We start from the raw sequence: 14,275 nt of genomic DNA, 5'->3' as shown, positions 1-14,275 counted from the left end.
CATCCCTGCCATCCATAACCAGACCTATCCTGCCCATATTCCATCCCATGACTCCTACAAAGGTGTACCCCAGATTATCATTAAGTACCAAATAGTTTTTCCCTTCGCCTGTCATCGCAGCCTATTTTTCATCGGCATAAGATCATCGAACATCGTACATCGTTGGCACCAATGCAGACCCTCTCAGCATTGACGGTTGTCGTTACAGTCGTATGAGCTGGTAGAGAGACATCTGCTACCGAAGACTACTGACTGGTTAGAGCCTGTGTCGCCAAAAAAATTAGGATTACATACAGTATCATGGCATTTAGACCTGAGCCATGCTAGGGCGTCCACGAGGAGCACGACCGGTCCGGCTCCGCATATCGACAGTAGAGCTACGAGCACTAATGATAGAGATGATCGTCGAAGCCATGTATCCAGCCCAAGCGAACCACAGGAAGGCAGCAGAGGCCTGAGCCTCGCGGCATCGCTTCTGACGGTTGTGGGCGCCGTTGGTGATTTCGTTGTGGAGTGTGTAATTCTAGGCTCGTTAGTCGCTGAAACCCAAGCTGTATGGATGCCGCAACGTACATTGTTGGAGCAGGAGTGGGCTTCCAGCCGAGCAGACAGTGCGATTGCACTGGTCAAGAAGAATATGGTGTTCAAAACATCGACCGTGATCATGATGATGGGGTGAATGGCCCAGTTAAGGTTGATCGAGGCGGGGACGAGGTAGAAGAGCGATACCATCGAGAATGTGGCAACGAACATGCTGTAGTTAATCGTGGCGGGGTTGCCTGCGAATGCCATGGCGATGATGTTGCCAATCAAGGCCATGACTAGCAAGGTGAAGACGAACTGCACATTACTCGCTTGTCAGATATTCGTCCGGTTTCTTGGGTCAGAAGACGTCGTGGCTGTGGATGGAAGTCTACACGTACCTCCCATACTCTCAGGCCGAGCTGAATTCCTCTAAGGGCCATTTTGACTAGATTTTAAGCTGGTGGCTGTTCTTCTCTCGTTCTTCGGTGAGGTGGTAGTCGCACTCGAGTATAGTTGCCCTAGCTTTATACTGGTTAAGTCACCACGACGCGAAGGAAGTAGGTTCGAACACGCAGTCTGACAGGTGCCACGGCGAGAAAATTAAGATAACAAGACGCAGATCTGATGCGCTGCTTGATTCTAGGGATGAAGAATATTTTATTCTGCGCGGAATGTCCGGAGGCCGAGAATGACGATATGCTGCGGAAATGGAAAATATGCTACGTCATGCATGGGAGCGCGATCATGAAATCACCAGTACATGGAAGTTGAGTCACCTGTATGGATCAATCAGCTTGCTCTTCTGCTCTTACTCAAAAAGGTAGACTTTTATCATCGATACCATCGAAGTAAAACCAAAGTGTGGTCAGGATCGTCAAGCAATAAGAAGCTACAGCCAGCTGTTGGGCGGCCGTGCATATGCACCTGGAGCTTGTACTGCGGATTGTTCTAACATAGGGTAGAACTGCTGTGCTCGTAAGTATGCAATGACTGCTCAAGAATGGTTCGAGCTCTACAACATCAGAACTGGCAGTCTCTTCCGCCTGAATCCGATATGAAATGATGATTCCGTCACCATCTGCTCTGCAACTTTTTGGAAGTCAATTCGCAGAGCTTATACCCGTACAATAGCCCTATCGCGGTGATCCATGGAACTGGTGGACTGCCTGGCCACCGGTTGAGCCACTGATGATTCTAACTGCAGTGGGCTCTGGGATCCTATACCTTATGGGTCCAGTTGCTTACTCGGTGTTCCATCCACTGGTCGAGTCTCGAACCCGTTCTCACTCTTCATGGTCGATGCATGCAGTAACCAAATACAGATCCAGAATCCTGATCTAGCAAGTCAAACTCTGCGTATGTTCTGTTCGAGAGAATCCTTCTAGAATTGAAAATAGACCAGAATATTTCACAAGGTATCATCCGACTTGGACATTTAAGGCAAAAAGGTATCAAGCAAAGATCCACATCTTTTCAGAATCACTCTACATAGGTTAGAGAGGGGGGAATAGAAAGTACAGGTCGTTTTTCATAGAGTGGAAGCTTCCACAGCTACGGGAATCTCCTTCTGGGCCAGCTGCGACTGTGGCTTCATAAACGCAGAGAAGAAGCGTTCCATGTCCTCATAGTCATCCAATTCACCGAGCCAACTGACGTATTGATCGGGTCGGATAATAACACTCGCTCCACGTCTGGGATCAATACCGTAGTTTTCGTACGCCTTTCCATGACCCTCGTGATAGGATTCATCATCCACAAACACCTTCCAGTAATCCCATCCTTGCTTCTCGCTGTACGGATGGAAAATTTCGGGGAGGTCTAAAAGTTCAATGCTTGTGCGGGGTCCGGCATGGACAGTCAGGACTTCGATAACACTGTCGATTGGCTGCCCAGGTGGCGTATATCTGCGAAGAATTGAAGTAGGACTGCTAAGCTTTTCTCCCAGCTGGCTATAGCGGCCGAAATTCTCGCTGTTGGTAAGGTCACCAGCGAAGACAATCACGCGCCATCGGCCATTGCTCTTCAGCAGTTCTTGGAGATGCCATGGCCGAGCATCGGATTGGCTGAGCACCTTGAAACTCGGCATTCTCATGCCAACGGAGATTCCGGTCAACAGGTGCTGCTTGCTGACTACCCGGAGGCTTTTGTCTTTGCTTGCGACATCCGTGCCATCACCTTGCTCGCCGGAGTCTCCCTCCTTTGCAACGAGGAGGCTCGAGCCATAGTCGACAGCTGTTCCAATATGGTCAGACTGAGTAAGATCAAATTCTGAGAAGCGACTGCATTGTCTTACCAATACCACTTGCAAACATGTTTCCTTTCTGGAACGCCATCTTGAATTCTTCCATGCTGATCCCCTCTTCATCCATGACGTCCTTGGCTGGACGTCCGGAGAAGAGGCGAGAAAAGCGATAGTCGAAGTTGATTAGGTCTTGAGCGATACGCCTCCTTTCGGATTGGTAGGTCTTGAGGATCGCGCTGTCGCTGTAGCCTTTCACCACATGGGCCAACTTCCAGCCCAGGTTGTAAGCTGAGTGATCATTAGTAGGTTTCAAGCAATCACCACAGAGGACGAGATATGACACTTACCATCTTGCATGCTTACATTCATACCCTGACCAGCTTTTGGTGAGTGGGTATGCACTGCATCACCAGCCAGGAACACACGTTCCTCTAGCGAGAACTTGTCTCCAACTCGTTGACCGATCTGATACGCAGTCCACCAGTCGCAGTACGAATAGTCAAGCTTGTATGGATGAAGGATGCGTTGTGCGGACTTGAGGATCATATCCGGTGTAATCTTCGAACGGTCCGCCTTACCACCTCCGGTGACTGTTGACTGCAACTGAATGTACAGCCGAACGAGCTTGTTCTCGCGAGGAATGACCATCACGGACCCCGCTTTGGCAGAATGGATCGCGCAACGCATTCGAATATCCGGAAAGTCGGTGATGGGAATGATATCGAGCACGCCCCAGATGTAATCTGTCGAATCTCCTTCCAGCTTAAAGCCTAGTTGGCGTCTGACCCACGAGTGGGCACCATCGCAGCCAACCATGAACTTAGCCTTGACAACTTGGGTCTGATTTGCACGGCTATCCAGCTCTGCTGCTCGTAGCATGTCGTCCGTGTCATCCGGGGAGAGGTTACTTCGGAACAAGCCATCGCTAACGGCAGCGTCAGTCGTAGCCTGCTGTTGCTTCGGGGTGGCCTCTTCCTCTGTCAAGGTGCGCAAGGTGACAGTGATGGGGTAGCCATCAACATCGGCAGCTTTGGAGGCATCGAATTCAAAAGAAGTGGGCATCACGCCTCTTTCAACGGTAATATTGCTGTGCTCCTTGATGGAGTCAAGAAAGAACCGTTCAATACGGCCTTGATGGAGAACGACTTGCTGGAAGCGACTAATGCCAGGGATAGTATCTGGAATACGATCAGATCGACGGATAACGCCGTCCTTGTCGGGGTTCCAGAGGCAGATTTCCAGCATGTGGTTCGATTCTCTCCAGGCGCGGTGGGCAAAATCAAAGGAATCAAAGATCTCCAGTGTCCTGCACTGGAGTCCATCTGCTTGGCCGCTAAATACCTAGGCAAGGAATGAGTAAGTCTTCATACGGAGATCAAATGGACCAACCTTTGTACTACGCTTGTCAACGATGCGAGTCCTGATTCCTAAGCGGCTCATCCAGTTTGCCAACATGAGGCCAGCTGGCCCAGCCCCGACAATGAGCACATCAACATGATCCTCGGGCTGATTCAAATTTGTCATCGTTTCGAGAGTAGAGTAGAATAAGTTTGCATGAGTATATTAAGAAGTGTAGGTCTGTGCCCTGCAGTCCTTCCATAGAAGCCATGGCCTGGACGGACAACCATAGCTTCCATTTATATTCCCAGTGCCATACGCCTTCTCTGACAGCTGAGGTCTTCCCTTGATCCGATAAAAGTATAAAAGCTCAAATCCGATATGAATCCGACATAGATGGTCCTCGGGATTTGTTGGTGCTTCCGAACAAACGCCGCAATGCAAAGCCGGGGAGGAACCCCGCAAACTGAGCGAGAGGCAGAATGTGGAGTTATAGATGGCACTGACAGCTCCAATAACCTTGGCTACGGGCTCAATCTAAGTTTCTTGATCGTCCATCTAGGCCACGTTCCGATGATAAAAATTCGGATCTCTGCCAGTATGTGAGGTTGACTCTCTTCCGTTTCGGAAGTAATTCAGTCGAATGACATCGATAAAGCCATAGTTGAGCTGTCGTTGTGTGAGCAAGCGGTATCTGCGATCTGTAGAGCTTCCATCTCGGACCGGAGTGGCAGAATAACGGTCTTCAAGCAAAGATTCAAATTCAGCTAACTTAGGGGTGTTCAAGAGGAACTGAGAGTAATGGCTTGTCGGATAGTGCTCGTTTCAAGCACCAATCCCTGCTGGAAGTACGCTGGACATCAATTGTTTAGTGGTAATGAAACATCCGAGCTATCCAGATCTATCAATGTGATTCACAAGATGACTCGTATGAAAGCATGGGCAGAAGAAGCAGCTATGTCGATAGCATGTATTTGCAGGAAGACTTTTAGGAGACCTATGTTGTCTTAACTGACAGAAATGATAGCGTCCTCTACTGAGGGATTGGCGGTACGTACTCTACAGGCTAATATATATATTGGCACAGACAAGGCGACCCAGGTCATATAACAAAATTGCTTGAATACTTGCCTCTTTAAAACAAGAAAACAAAGGTTTCTTGTATGTGCAAATAGGTAATCATTAATTGTGATTCTCTGGCTGTGCGAATTGCGACACTCGCAACCAAATCAGCAGCAAGCATGACTTTGATGTTTAGTACCCCGTAGATGGAGGACCTGCTTGAGAAGATACATCACCATATTCTATAAGTATAACCATAACCATAACCGAGGCGGACATGCTTATGCTCTACTTTTGATGAGGCCTACAGAAATAGAGAGTTAAATAATATCAGCGTCGTAAAGCCTCTAGAAGGCCACCTATGTTGGGCTCTGTTAAAGAGCAATCAAAGGGGCTGGTTTAGATGGCAGAGCAACGCAGCAGCGGTGGCTAGTCAATCTCCCCAAAATTTGTGCCACCAGGGTAATAGTTCTGTTCAGTACCTTCCATTTTGCCTTTGACAACTAAATCAGGATAATTATTCAGATATTGTGCGGAGCAGCAAAGAACGTGGTGATATGAGATGTTCCTGAATAATGTCGGCGGGGCAATGATTTCCCCCCATCGGCCACCGGGCCCGCGCAAATAATTTCTCCAGCTCCTTCGACCTAAAGTTGTCCACAAACCCAGTTGTGGCATTTCTTTTGCTATCTCATCCTAACGCAGAGAACATAATGGCAATTCAGTAAGGCATTCTTGCCCAGAGGTTCGTTTACTGTTTATGACTCAAACTGACAGTCCCCTCTCAGTTACCTGATTCTGTTGTCGCGGCAGGGCAAAGTGGTATGTCTCGTGGCCCACCCAGTTCCTCGACTTGATCCCAAGGCTCCCTAACTGATGGAACTTTGCTCATATCCAGCGTCTTGCCAAATGGTTTACGACTCTCTCGCCCAGGGAGAAGGCCAAGATTATCAAAGATGTGACTCAGCTCGTCCTGTCCCGTCGGACCCGGATGTGCAATTTCCTTGAGTACAAAGGTACGCTTCTTTTCCCCAGGGATTCCCTTCGTACACTGCAGCATCAATGAATTGACTCTTATCGCCCTCCTTTCTTAGACACCAAGGTCGTCTACCGCCGTTATGCCTCCCTCTTCTTCATCGCCGGTTGCGCTTCCACCGATAACGAGCTGATTACCCTCGAAATCGTGCATCGATATGTTGAGCAGATGGACAAGTATTACGGCAACGTTTGCGAACTCGACATCATCTTCAACTTTCAAAAGGCGTACTTCATCCTCGATGAGCTTCTGCTTGCGGGCGAGATGCAGGAGAGCAGCAAGAAGAATGTGCTCCGATGTATAAGTCAACAGGATAGTCTGGAAGATATGGAGGTGAGTTGATTTCCCTGAGATCCAGGATCCCTTGTCTTCACACCCACCGCAATGTGTAGAGGTTGTGAGCACAATGAGTCTCATATCCTCCACTCCTCCATCCGCTTGCCTGCCTCCGATACGTTTATGTGCCCGAGACCTTCTTCAATTATCCCCCCATCGCACCTATTCTCATCACACCTATTCACTACATCTCCAAATCTATCGTTCTTCGTTGGGTCTTCCTAGCCTCATCCGATGTGAACACGTCACATGTCTGAGTTAGGCTAATGTCGTTCCTCCTCCAGGTTGAGGAAGATGTGGTTACGAAGATCATGTAGCAGCTGTTTGACAAGCGAGCATTTCCCTGTTCATACTGTTTTCATTGGGTGATCGCTTTCCGGATTTTGAGGGCAGTTCTACAGGCGTTTGGACGTACATAGGCGTTGTCTTCTACTATGCGACTTCAGGCACTAATTAATACTACATTGGCCAGTTCCAGGAATCAAAGGAAGTGATCGCCAATCTATCCAGCGAAGGGCTCATGTGAAGTCATTCGTCATTTTCTGGGTCTGCAACAGTGTTTCCTTTGGACCCGTGAAGTAAGTGCGTGATATCACTGGCTGGTCGCAGTTGCCACGTGACTACCCTCCCCCCCTTGGGACAACGCGCAACTGGACCACCCCGTATCGCTGTTCATCAACCAGTCCCCTCTTAATCCCTGTTTCATCCTCAGATCCATTTGATTCTCCTGAGAGGGATTGTCTCAGCAAACAAATCTCATCTGAGACATTCACAGCCGCGCTCTATCGGCCTATTTATTCGTGGCTTCAGCTGCCAGCGCAATCGTCCTTATCTCCGATCAGCGGTCAGTCCACCACGACGACTATCTCGACCTCTTCCGCGCAGATATCCTCTATCGCGTCGAATCAACCTCTTTCTGTTGTCTTTTGCTGAACCAGAAGTGACGCATTTGGCTCTTGCGTCAATACTCCCAGCAGCCTTCGCTTCTTATCTCCTAACAGACAGCAATTCACGACATAATTTGACAAAGATGAAGGTGCGCATTCCACATTGCGCCGATACACATCTTTACAGGGGGGCTTGTTGTACTGACATATGCGTCCTAATAGTATCTTCCTATCCCCGATCTCGAAGACGTCGCGAATTCACTCAACTTCGATACGGACGATTGTCACATTGTGGGTGGATGCGACCTGTATACGACAAAGGCTGCTCGCGCCGACCGGAAACTGTACAAGAACATTGAACAATCACTGGAAGCCCAATATGAATCAGTCCTTCGCCTGTCTGCTTCGCTTTCACCTCCCAATGCATCCGATGCGGCTGCTTCACTCAATTTGTCGCGTTCGAGTCCTTTTGGTCCCCTGAGCGATCACTCGAGTCGCCGGACTTTTGCCTACCTGATCGCAACACTCAATGCCAGCCATCCCGACTATGACTTTTCCCACGTTTTGCGCCCTTCGGATTTTCGTCGCGAGAGAAGCCTGAAGAGGGTCATGAACACGGTGGACTCAACTCTGTTTAACCTGCGACCTCGCGAGTCAATTGACATGTCTCCCCCGTCTCCGGCGACGATATCTGGATCATACAACAGCGGAGCATCTCATATTTGGGGCCCGAGAATGTGGAGAACAATTGATGAACATATGTCATTGAAGGAGTGCTCATACTATTCGTATTCGCCCGACGAAGACCCATCGGATGCAGATGACGGTGCGATCTGGAGTTTGCACTACTTCTTCTTCAACCGCATTCGGAAACGTGTCTGCTACCTCCACATTCGAGCGATCCCCATTCTCAGTCACACACCCGAAGAGGGTGATGGACTTCCCACCACACCCACCGGCAAGCGAACGTTTGAAGATGTTGATGTATCCCGATACATGTCGCCTGATCTGGTGGGATCAAGCAAGCGAGCACGTTACTGGCTCGGAAACCGCGCGAAACTCGAGATCGAGAGTGAGGAGGAGGGTTCTTCCCCCCCAACACGCCCTGTTGTTGATGAATACGACCATTACGTGCTCAGCGACGAGGAGTTTCGATCGAGATCAGGTAGTAAGGGAACAGTTCGCGCCATGAGCGAGGAGATTGCCGACCAAATGGAAGTCTAATTCCGACTTAGTGATTTGACGACCTCTTCTCTTCTTTGTCCATTTTCATGATTGTTTCTACTCCTTTCTTTTCTTGTTAATGCTTCTACGGCGTTGGCTGGTTTTCCTGTTGCATTCAACCTGCATTTTCTGCGGCGAGGGGCGTTTGGTGACCGGCAATGGCGGTACATGCCTCAGTCGTAATCAGTGGTTTCGAGACTTGTTCTTCAGATTGATTCAACCTTGATAATGATTTTGATGCACTGCATAGCTTGAAACCTGGTCTGGCACACATGGGTCTCTATTTACTGCAGCAGTGCTCTTTTCACGCTTACGTTGGGCTATGCACTGTAATCTTATTACAATGGAATCTCTTCAGCCTTGAATATTTCGTAGATCCTTGGGTTCGCGAGAGTGTTGATAATTTGGTAGTCATTTGTCATGAGTCAGAGAGTGAACATGGTATAAGAAGCAGTTTATCCATCTTCTTCAGTCATGAGGCCCTGACCTACGGCATTCTTTACTCGATCTTCAATGAGGATTTGGAGGTCCAATATACATAATGATAGGAAATGAATATGCTATCATTCCTCGGATTATCACCATCTGTCGTACCTAGATGTTCTGCAACATTTTATCCATTCTATCTATGAGATAGAGACTAGATGACCACTCCTGCATATCCGTCTCATCCAGTAGACCCAACGACGAGATGTCTATTACCGAGTGGAAAATCCATGCTTGACCTGCTATTAGCTCGAGGGCTTGTCACTGATAACTTTGAGGCTGATCTTCCCCGCATGGGGGTTCTGTGAAGATTAGCTTTCAGGAGGTGATACACACTGTAATGGCCATGTCTTTTTCCCTTGCGATTTTAGATTCGGTGTATCATGCTTGCTGAATGAAGAGATTTTCCTTTCATCAGTGCTCCTGACCTGGTAATATAAGCTGTAGACGGCTGTAAGCCAATAAGAATTACGTCATAGTCGGCGGTCCAAAAGAGGCTAGTGGACTTTAGGTAAGGTCATGTGACGTTTGTGTCGCTTCCATTTGTATGATTTGTATCAATGCTCTCTCTTTTCTTCTCAGCCAGGATAACTCTGTTCTTTTCTATGTGGACGATGAAGAGAAACCATGCCATATATAATGGTATCTCCAATGTACCACCAGATCTCTTCTGGGCGGAACAGATATTATATCTTTGGGCATGAACGATCGGAGTCCCTTACTTTCTCCAACGCACTACTCTCATGTCGTTACTGTGTTTCACGAGTCCTTCTAAAGTAATTTTTTTCATTATGCACATGTTGTTACACTCTCGTTGGCGTTGTCAGGGCATAATTACAGAGTGCTGTTTGATCTTCACAATGTTAAACTGAGTACGGGGCTATCCACCAGAATGCTTGACAGGCCTAGAGATAATACTTGGCTAATTTGAATAAAGATATACATCTAACAAGCGATGAATCAGGAATACAGTTGACTTAAGAGCTATCTGAACGTACATATAGCATGTCTAATCGTGATTCATAATGGTCAAGACACCCTAGTAGGTGCAGGTACGACTGGAGGAGACCAGTAGTAGTACTTAAATGGCTATGGTCCGTGCACGTCTTGTGGATCGGGGAAAGCTGTCCGTTCCGTACATAAACACCTAGATAAGATCTCCTCCAATTTCCCCCTACAACATCATCACCGTGAATACTTCCGACAATCGTACACGATGGCGGACGAGGAGGAGCGCATCAAGGCCGAGAAGCTGGCTGCTGCGAAGAAAAGAGTAAGCCTGGAAAACCGACATGCGGATGACCCTTGAGGAAATAAGGATGACGGCTGATACTCTTTTGAACAGGTAGCGCAGCTCCAGAAGCAGAAGAAAAAGGCTACTAAGAAGACCGCCGCCACAGAAGCACCAAAGGAACCGGACACACCTAAAGACACTGCCGCGCCTGCCGAAGAAGCCCCCGCAGAAGTGAAGCAAGATGAGCCTGAATCAACAGAGAAGGAAGCACGAAAGGAGGAGGAACAGCAAGCGGAGCCGGAGACTGAATCAAAACCAGAACCTGTAGTCGAACCCACAGCTGAGCCGGAAAAGCGCCCAGAGTCGCCCGTTGAACCCATGCCCGAGGCGCCTACATCCCTTTCTCCAGGGCATGATGCTGAGCCCCAGACTCCAGGCGTGAAAATGGATACCCTGGGCGCGGGTCATACTCGACAACCGTCTCTCTCAATCCAGTCCAAGATGCGCTCGTCGTCATTTCGGAAAGGCTCTGTCTCCCAAGGAAACACTTCAACGTCTCCGTCGAATGCCTTAAAGTCGCCCTCTTTGCCTCCTTTGACCGGTAATGGTGACTCCGTACACGAGGTTTATCGGAAACAGTCGGTGCGCATAGAGGAGCTGGAGAAGGAGAACAAGCGACTAGAGAAGCAGCTGGAAGAGTCGACGAGTCGCTGGCGGAAGACGGAAGAGCAGCTCGAGGATCTTCAGGAAGCGAGCGTTGATGCGGCGGAGTTGAGAGATAAGTTGGAGAAAGCCGAGCAGAAAGCGGCGGAGATAGACGAACTGGTGCGTTTTGGCCTATATCCAAGCAAGTATTGTTAAGATGGTTACTGACCTAGTCAACAGAAGGCAGAGCTCGCCTCGCTACAGAGGCAGAACTCGCACCTTCAAAATCGGTCGCACCGCAACAATGCCAGCATCTCCGTACCGGCTTCTACAGAGTCGCCTCCTGCTGACCTCGTACAACAGCTTGAATCCAAGTCAGCTACAATCGAGGCCATGGAACTGGAGATTTCCAATCTTCGTGCACAACTCTCGGAACAATCCTCATCCAGCAGTGCTCACGAGGCTCAGATAGCCGCATTGGAAGAGAGACTCTCCCAGAGTGAATCGGCTCTCGAAAAGTCTCAACGAGAGCTTACAGATACAAAGAATGCCCTGACGCGAGCCTCGGAAAAGGCAGTGAAGGAAGGAGTAGACAAAACTTCTACGGAGACACTAATCAAGAACCTGCAGCGGGAGGTCGAGGAACTGAAAAAAGAAAAGTCTGAGGCAGAGAAGAAGATTGACACGCTAGACAAGAAACTCCAAGCAATGGGAAATCTACACAAAGAGTCCGAAACCCGCCACCAGGCCCGTCTCCGCGAGAGCGAAAAGACCGAGAAAGAAGCAGCAGTTCTACGCAAGCGGCTTGCAAGCGTTGAAAATGAGAACCTACGACTGAAAGAAGACCTCGAGCGACTCAGGAAGCGCGAATCCGGTGGCACAGACGATGACGCCCTCGATGAGCTGGAGGATGAGGAACGATCACGCCTGGAACGTCGAATCCGCGACCTCGAAGGAGAGGTCTTTGATCTGCGTCGTGGCGTCTGGAAGGAACGGCGTGACGAACTCTCCACGGCGGACCAAGGGCATACGGCGGCGGATACCAGCAACCCAGCTGCCAACGCCTTCGACGACGTGGACCTCATCGGCGGCTCGTCCGCAGACCACGCGCGACGCCGCAGCATGGCCCAGCAGCATTCGTCCTTCTCCACTGTCCTCTCGAGCGGCCTCGCGGCCTTCACCGGCGGCTATGGGAACCGCAGTCGGGCGTCGTCAACCCAGCAGCATCCGCCCGCTGCGCGCGGCAGTCTGGAACTCCTGTCTGAGGAGAACTTCGAGGATGAGTTCGACGAGGCGGAGTTTGCGCGAGCGCAGGCCGAGGAAGAAGCGCGGAAGCGTGTCGAGTGGGTCCGCGAGATCAAAGGGAAGCTCAAGGACTGGAAGGGCTGGCGGCTGGATTTGGTGGATAGTCGGGCTGGCGCGGAGGGAGCCGGTGTGGGTATGGGTGAGATATTCGAGATCTAGATATCATGTCGACATACGTTATAATCCTCTTAGCAACCTTACTCTTTCGGTTGATCTACATCGAGCAATTTCAGCCCTGTGTCCTGACCGACACAGCGACATTCCAAATTACAATAATGACTACTCTAAGAATATTATGAACCATTACGAGCATCATCGCCATGTAAAGATGAAATATATTCGTTTCAGGCTAAGAAAAAAATGGATATCCCATGAGTATGCAACGATGCAATATACGAACACCAGCAACCGAAATGTCCCAAACAGACGCAAGCAAAAGACACAAAGCACCGACTGAACACATGCACATGTAGAATGAGCCCGAGGCAACATAAACTAGATTCAATCGTCCGCCTCGTGGCGCCCCGTAAGAACACCCTCCGACTTCCCGCTTCTCCTCCTCCTCCCGAGCAGCTCGCCAACCCACCCTGACATCTGATACAACCAGCCACCAGTCACGATAACTCCGGAGACGGTATTCACCAGCCGCACAAGCAAGGACAGAAAACCGGTGCGTTCCTCGCTAATCATCAGCAGGATGGGCTCGATGTTGTATTTGAAGAAGACGCCCGGGACGAAGTAGGGGTTTTCGGGAATCGCGCTGGACTGGCTGGTGGCCGCGTACTGGTTGGTGAAGACGAGGTTTTTGCTGTGGCGGTTTGTGGGCGGAGCGTTGGCGTAGGTGTCCAGTGCGAGGCTGCCCTTGGAGTAGATGGTTGGCACGATGGAGAGGAAGTACTGGTACTTGTAGTAGTGGTCTTCGGTTGTGGCGATGGTCTTGTCGAGGGGATTGAGGAGGGTGGGATAGTGAGGGCCGAAGGAGAGCTCGGTGATCATGTGAGAGAAGTTGAAGGCTGCGCGTGTCAATGGAATTCGAATCAAACATGAAGGGAAGGGGAAACGTACTCTTGTGCTCCAGATGGGGTGCACTGTTTTGGTACCCGTGTCCTCTCGCGGTGATGTGGAAATCGCCCTGGACCTTATTCCCCTCCAGACTGCCGTAAATCCGACAGGAGTCAACAGCATCTCCCCTCCGCAGCTTGGGACCCTTGGCGAACTTCTTCCTGGGATTCCTCCGCACCTCGCCGAGAACATGGTGCACATGCGCGTCGGCCTCCTGCTCCGATAGACGGTCGGCGTGCTCTTGGCTGAGAGTCTGGTATTCGTGCGCGCCGCCGTAGATCTCGTAATTGCGCTTGTCCATCCACAGCTGCCAACTCGTGCGCTCACGTTTCAGGAGCTCCCCGGCAAGAATGCGGTCGCCCGAAGCATCCTGGATATTGACATCTAGCGTGTCGCAAGGCATGTGGACCACAATGTCCAGGTTCAGTTGCAGGTCATGGGAGATTCCTTTTTCAACGCTGAAGTGGTGCTTCTCTGTGCCTTTGAGCCACGTGCGGAACTCGGATATCGAGAAGAAGGTACAGACGAGCAGTATCAGGACCGTCCATTGGCCTCCGCGAGAAGACGGCGCTGTATAAGAAGGTTTTGTTTTTGCTAGAATCAACACGACAATCGGTCAGTGTCTGCACCAGAACCTGGCCCCGGCCGCATTCGAGGACAGTTTGCAAAAACACACGGCCGAGCGAGCTTGCCATTCGAGCATTTTTAACGGTTCATGATGAGGACTTACGAAATGCATCGAACGTCTTCAATCCGTCTTTGACCTTTGACTTCTCCCCAAATGCATCCTCGTCAAGGCCGTGCGATGCGAAGCCGTTCATCACGAGTCGCAATTTGGATTGGACAAATTAAGACATGAACGGGAGTGAATTGGAAGGCTAGGTTTACAGACA

General features: G+C 49.9%; 5 protein-coding genes across 5 annotated transcripts; 2 read left to right on the top strand and 3 right to left on the bottom strand.

Moving 5' to 3' along the window:
- Positions 1 to 307: 307 nt before the first annotated feature.
- On the bottom strand, positions 308 to 965 carry Aud_000263 (MARVEL domain-containing protein; the record flags this gene model as incomplete). The annotated part of the gene is made up of 3 exons (XM_043285778.1): positions 308 to 523; positions 574 to 840; positions 924 to 965. 3 exons carry the CDS (start codon positions 963 to 965, stop codon positions 308 to 310), a joined length of 525 nt encoding a protein of 174 aa, XP_043141713.1.
- Positions 966 to 2,053: 1,088 nt separating this feature from the next.
- Positions 2,054 to 4,291, bottom strand: Aud_000262 (putative FAD monooxygenase; the record flags this gene model as incomplete). The annotated part of the gene is made up of 4 exons (XM_043285777.1): positions 2,054 to 2,757; positions 2,819 to 3,055; positions 3,115 to 4,108; positions 4,157 to 4,291. 4 exons carry the CDS (start codon positions 4,289 to 4,291, stop codon positions 2,054 to 2,056), a joined length of 2,070 nt encoding a protein of 689 aa, XP_043141712.1.
- A 1,589-nt stretch (positions 4,292 to 5,880) lies between these two features.
- On the top strand, positions 5,881 to 8,650 carry Aud_000261 (RNA polymerase III-inhibiting protein MAF1; the record flags this gene model as incomplete). Its single annotated transcript, XM_043285776.1, has 5 exons — positions 5,881 to 5,891; positions 5,956 to 5,989; positions 6,066 to 6,183; positions 6,262 to 6,536; positions 7,649 to 8,650. The coding sequence occupies 5 exons, from the start codon at positions 5,881 to 5,883 to the stop codon at positions 8,648 to 8,650; spliced, it is 1,440 nt and encodes a 479-aa protein (XP_043141711.1).
- Positions 8,651 to 10,352: 1,702 nt separating this feature from the next.
- On the top strand, positions 10,353 to 12,479 carry Aud_000260 (uncharacterized protein; the record flags this gene model as incomplete). Its single annotated transcript, XM_043285775.1, has 3 exons — positions 10,353 to 10,409; positions 10,482 to 11,195; positions 11,256 to 12,479. The coding sequence occupies 3 exons, from the start codon at positions 10,353 to 10,355 to the stop codon at positions 12,477 to 12,479; spliced, it is 1,995 nt and encodes a 664-aa protein (XP_043141710.1).
- A 342-nt stretch (positions 12,480 to 12,821) lies between these two features.
- On the bottom strand, positions 12,822 to 14,203 carry Aud_000259 (uncharacterized protein; the record flags this gene model as incomplete). The annotated part of the gene is made up of 3 exons (XM_043285774.1): positions 12,822 to 13,333; positions 13,386 to 13,976; positions 14,113 to 14,203. The coding sequence occupies 3 exons, from the start codon at positions 14,201 to 14,203 to the stop codon at positions 12,822 to 12,824; spliced, it is 1,194 nt and encodes a 397-aa protein (XP_043141709.1).
- Between the last annotated feature and the right edge of the window lie 72 nt (positions 14,204 to 14,275).

The sequence above is a fragment of the Aspergillus udagawae genome (genome assembly GCF_001078395.1).
Source record: "Aspergillus udagawae IFM 46973 DNA, scaffold_1, whole genome shotgun sequence".
In the NCBI taxonomy this organism is placed as follows: domain Eukaryota; kingdom Fungi; phylum Ascomycota; class Eurotiomycetes; order Eurotiales; family Aspergillaceae; genus Aspergillus; species Aspergillus udagawae.
The sequence above is the reverse complement of the archived record's forward strand: the minus strand, read 5'-3'. Positions and strand labels throughout refer to the sequence as shown.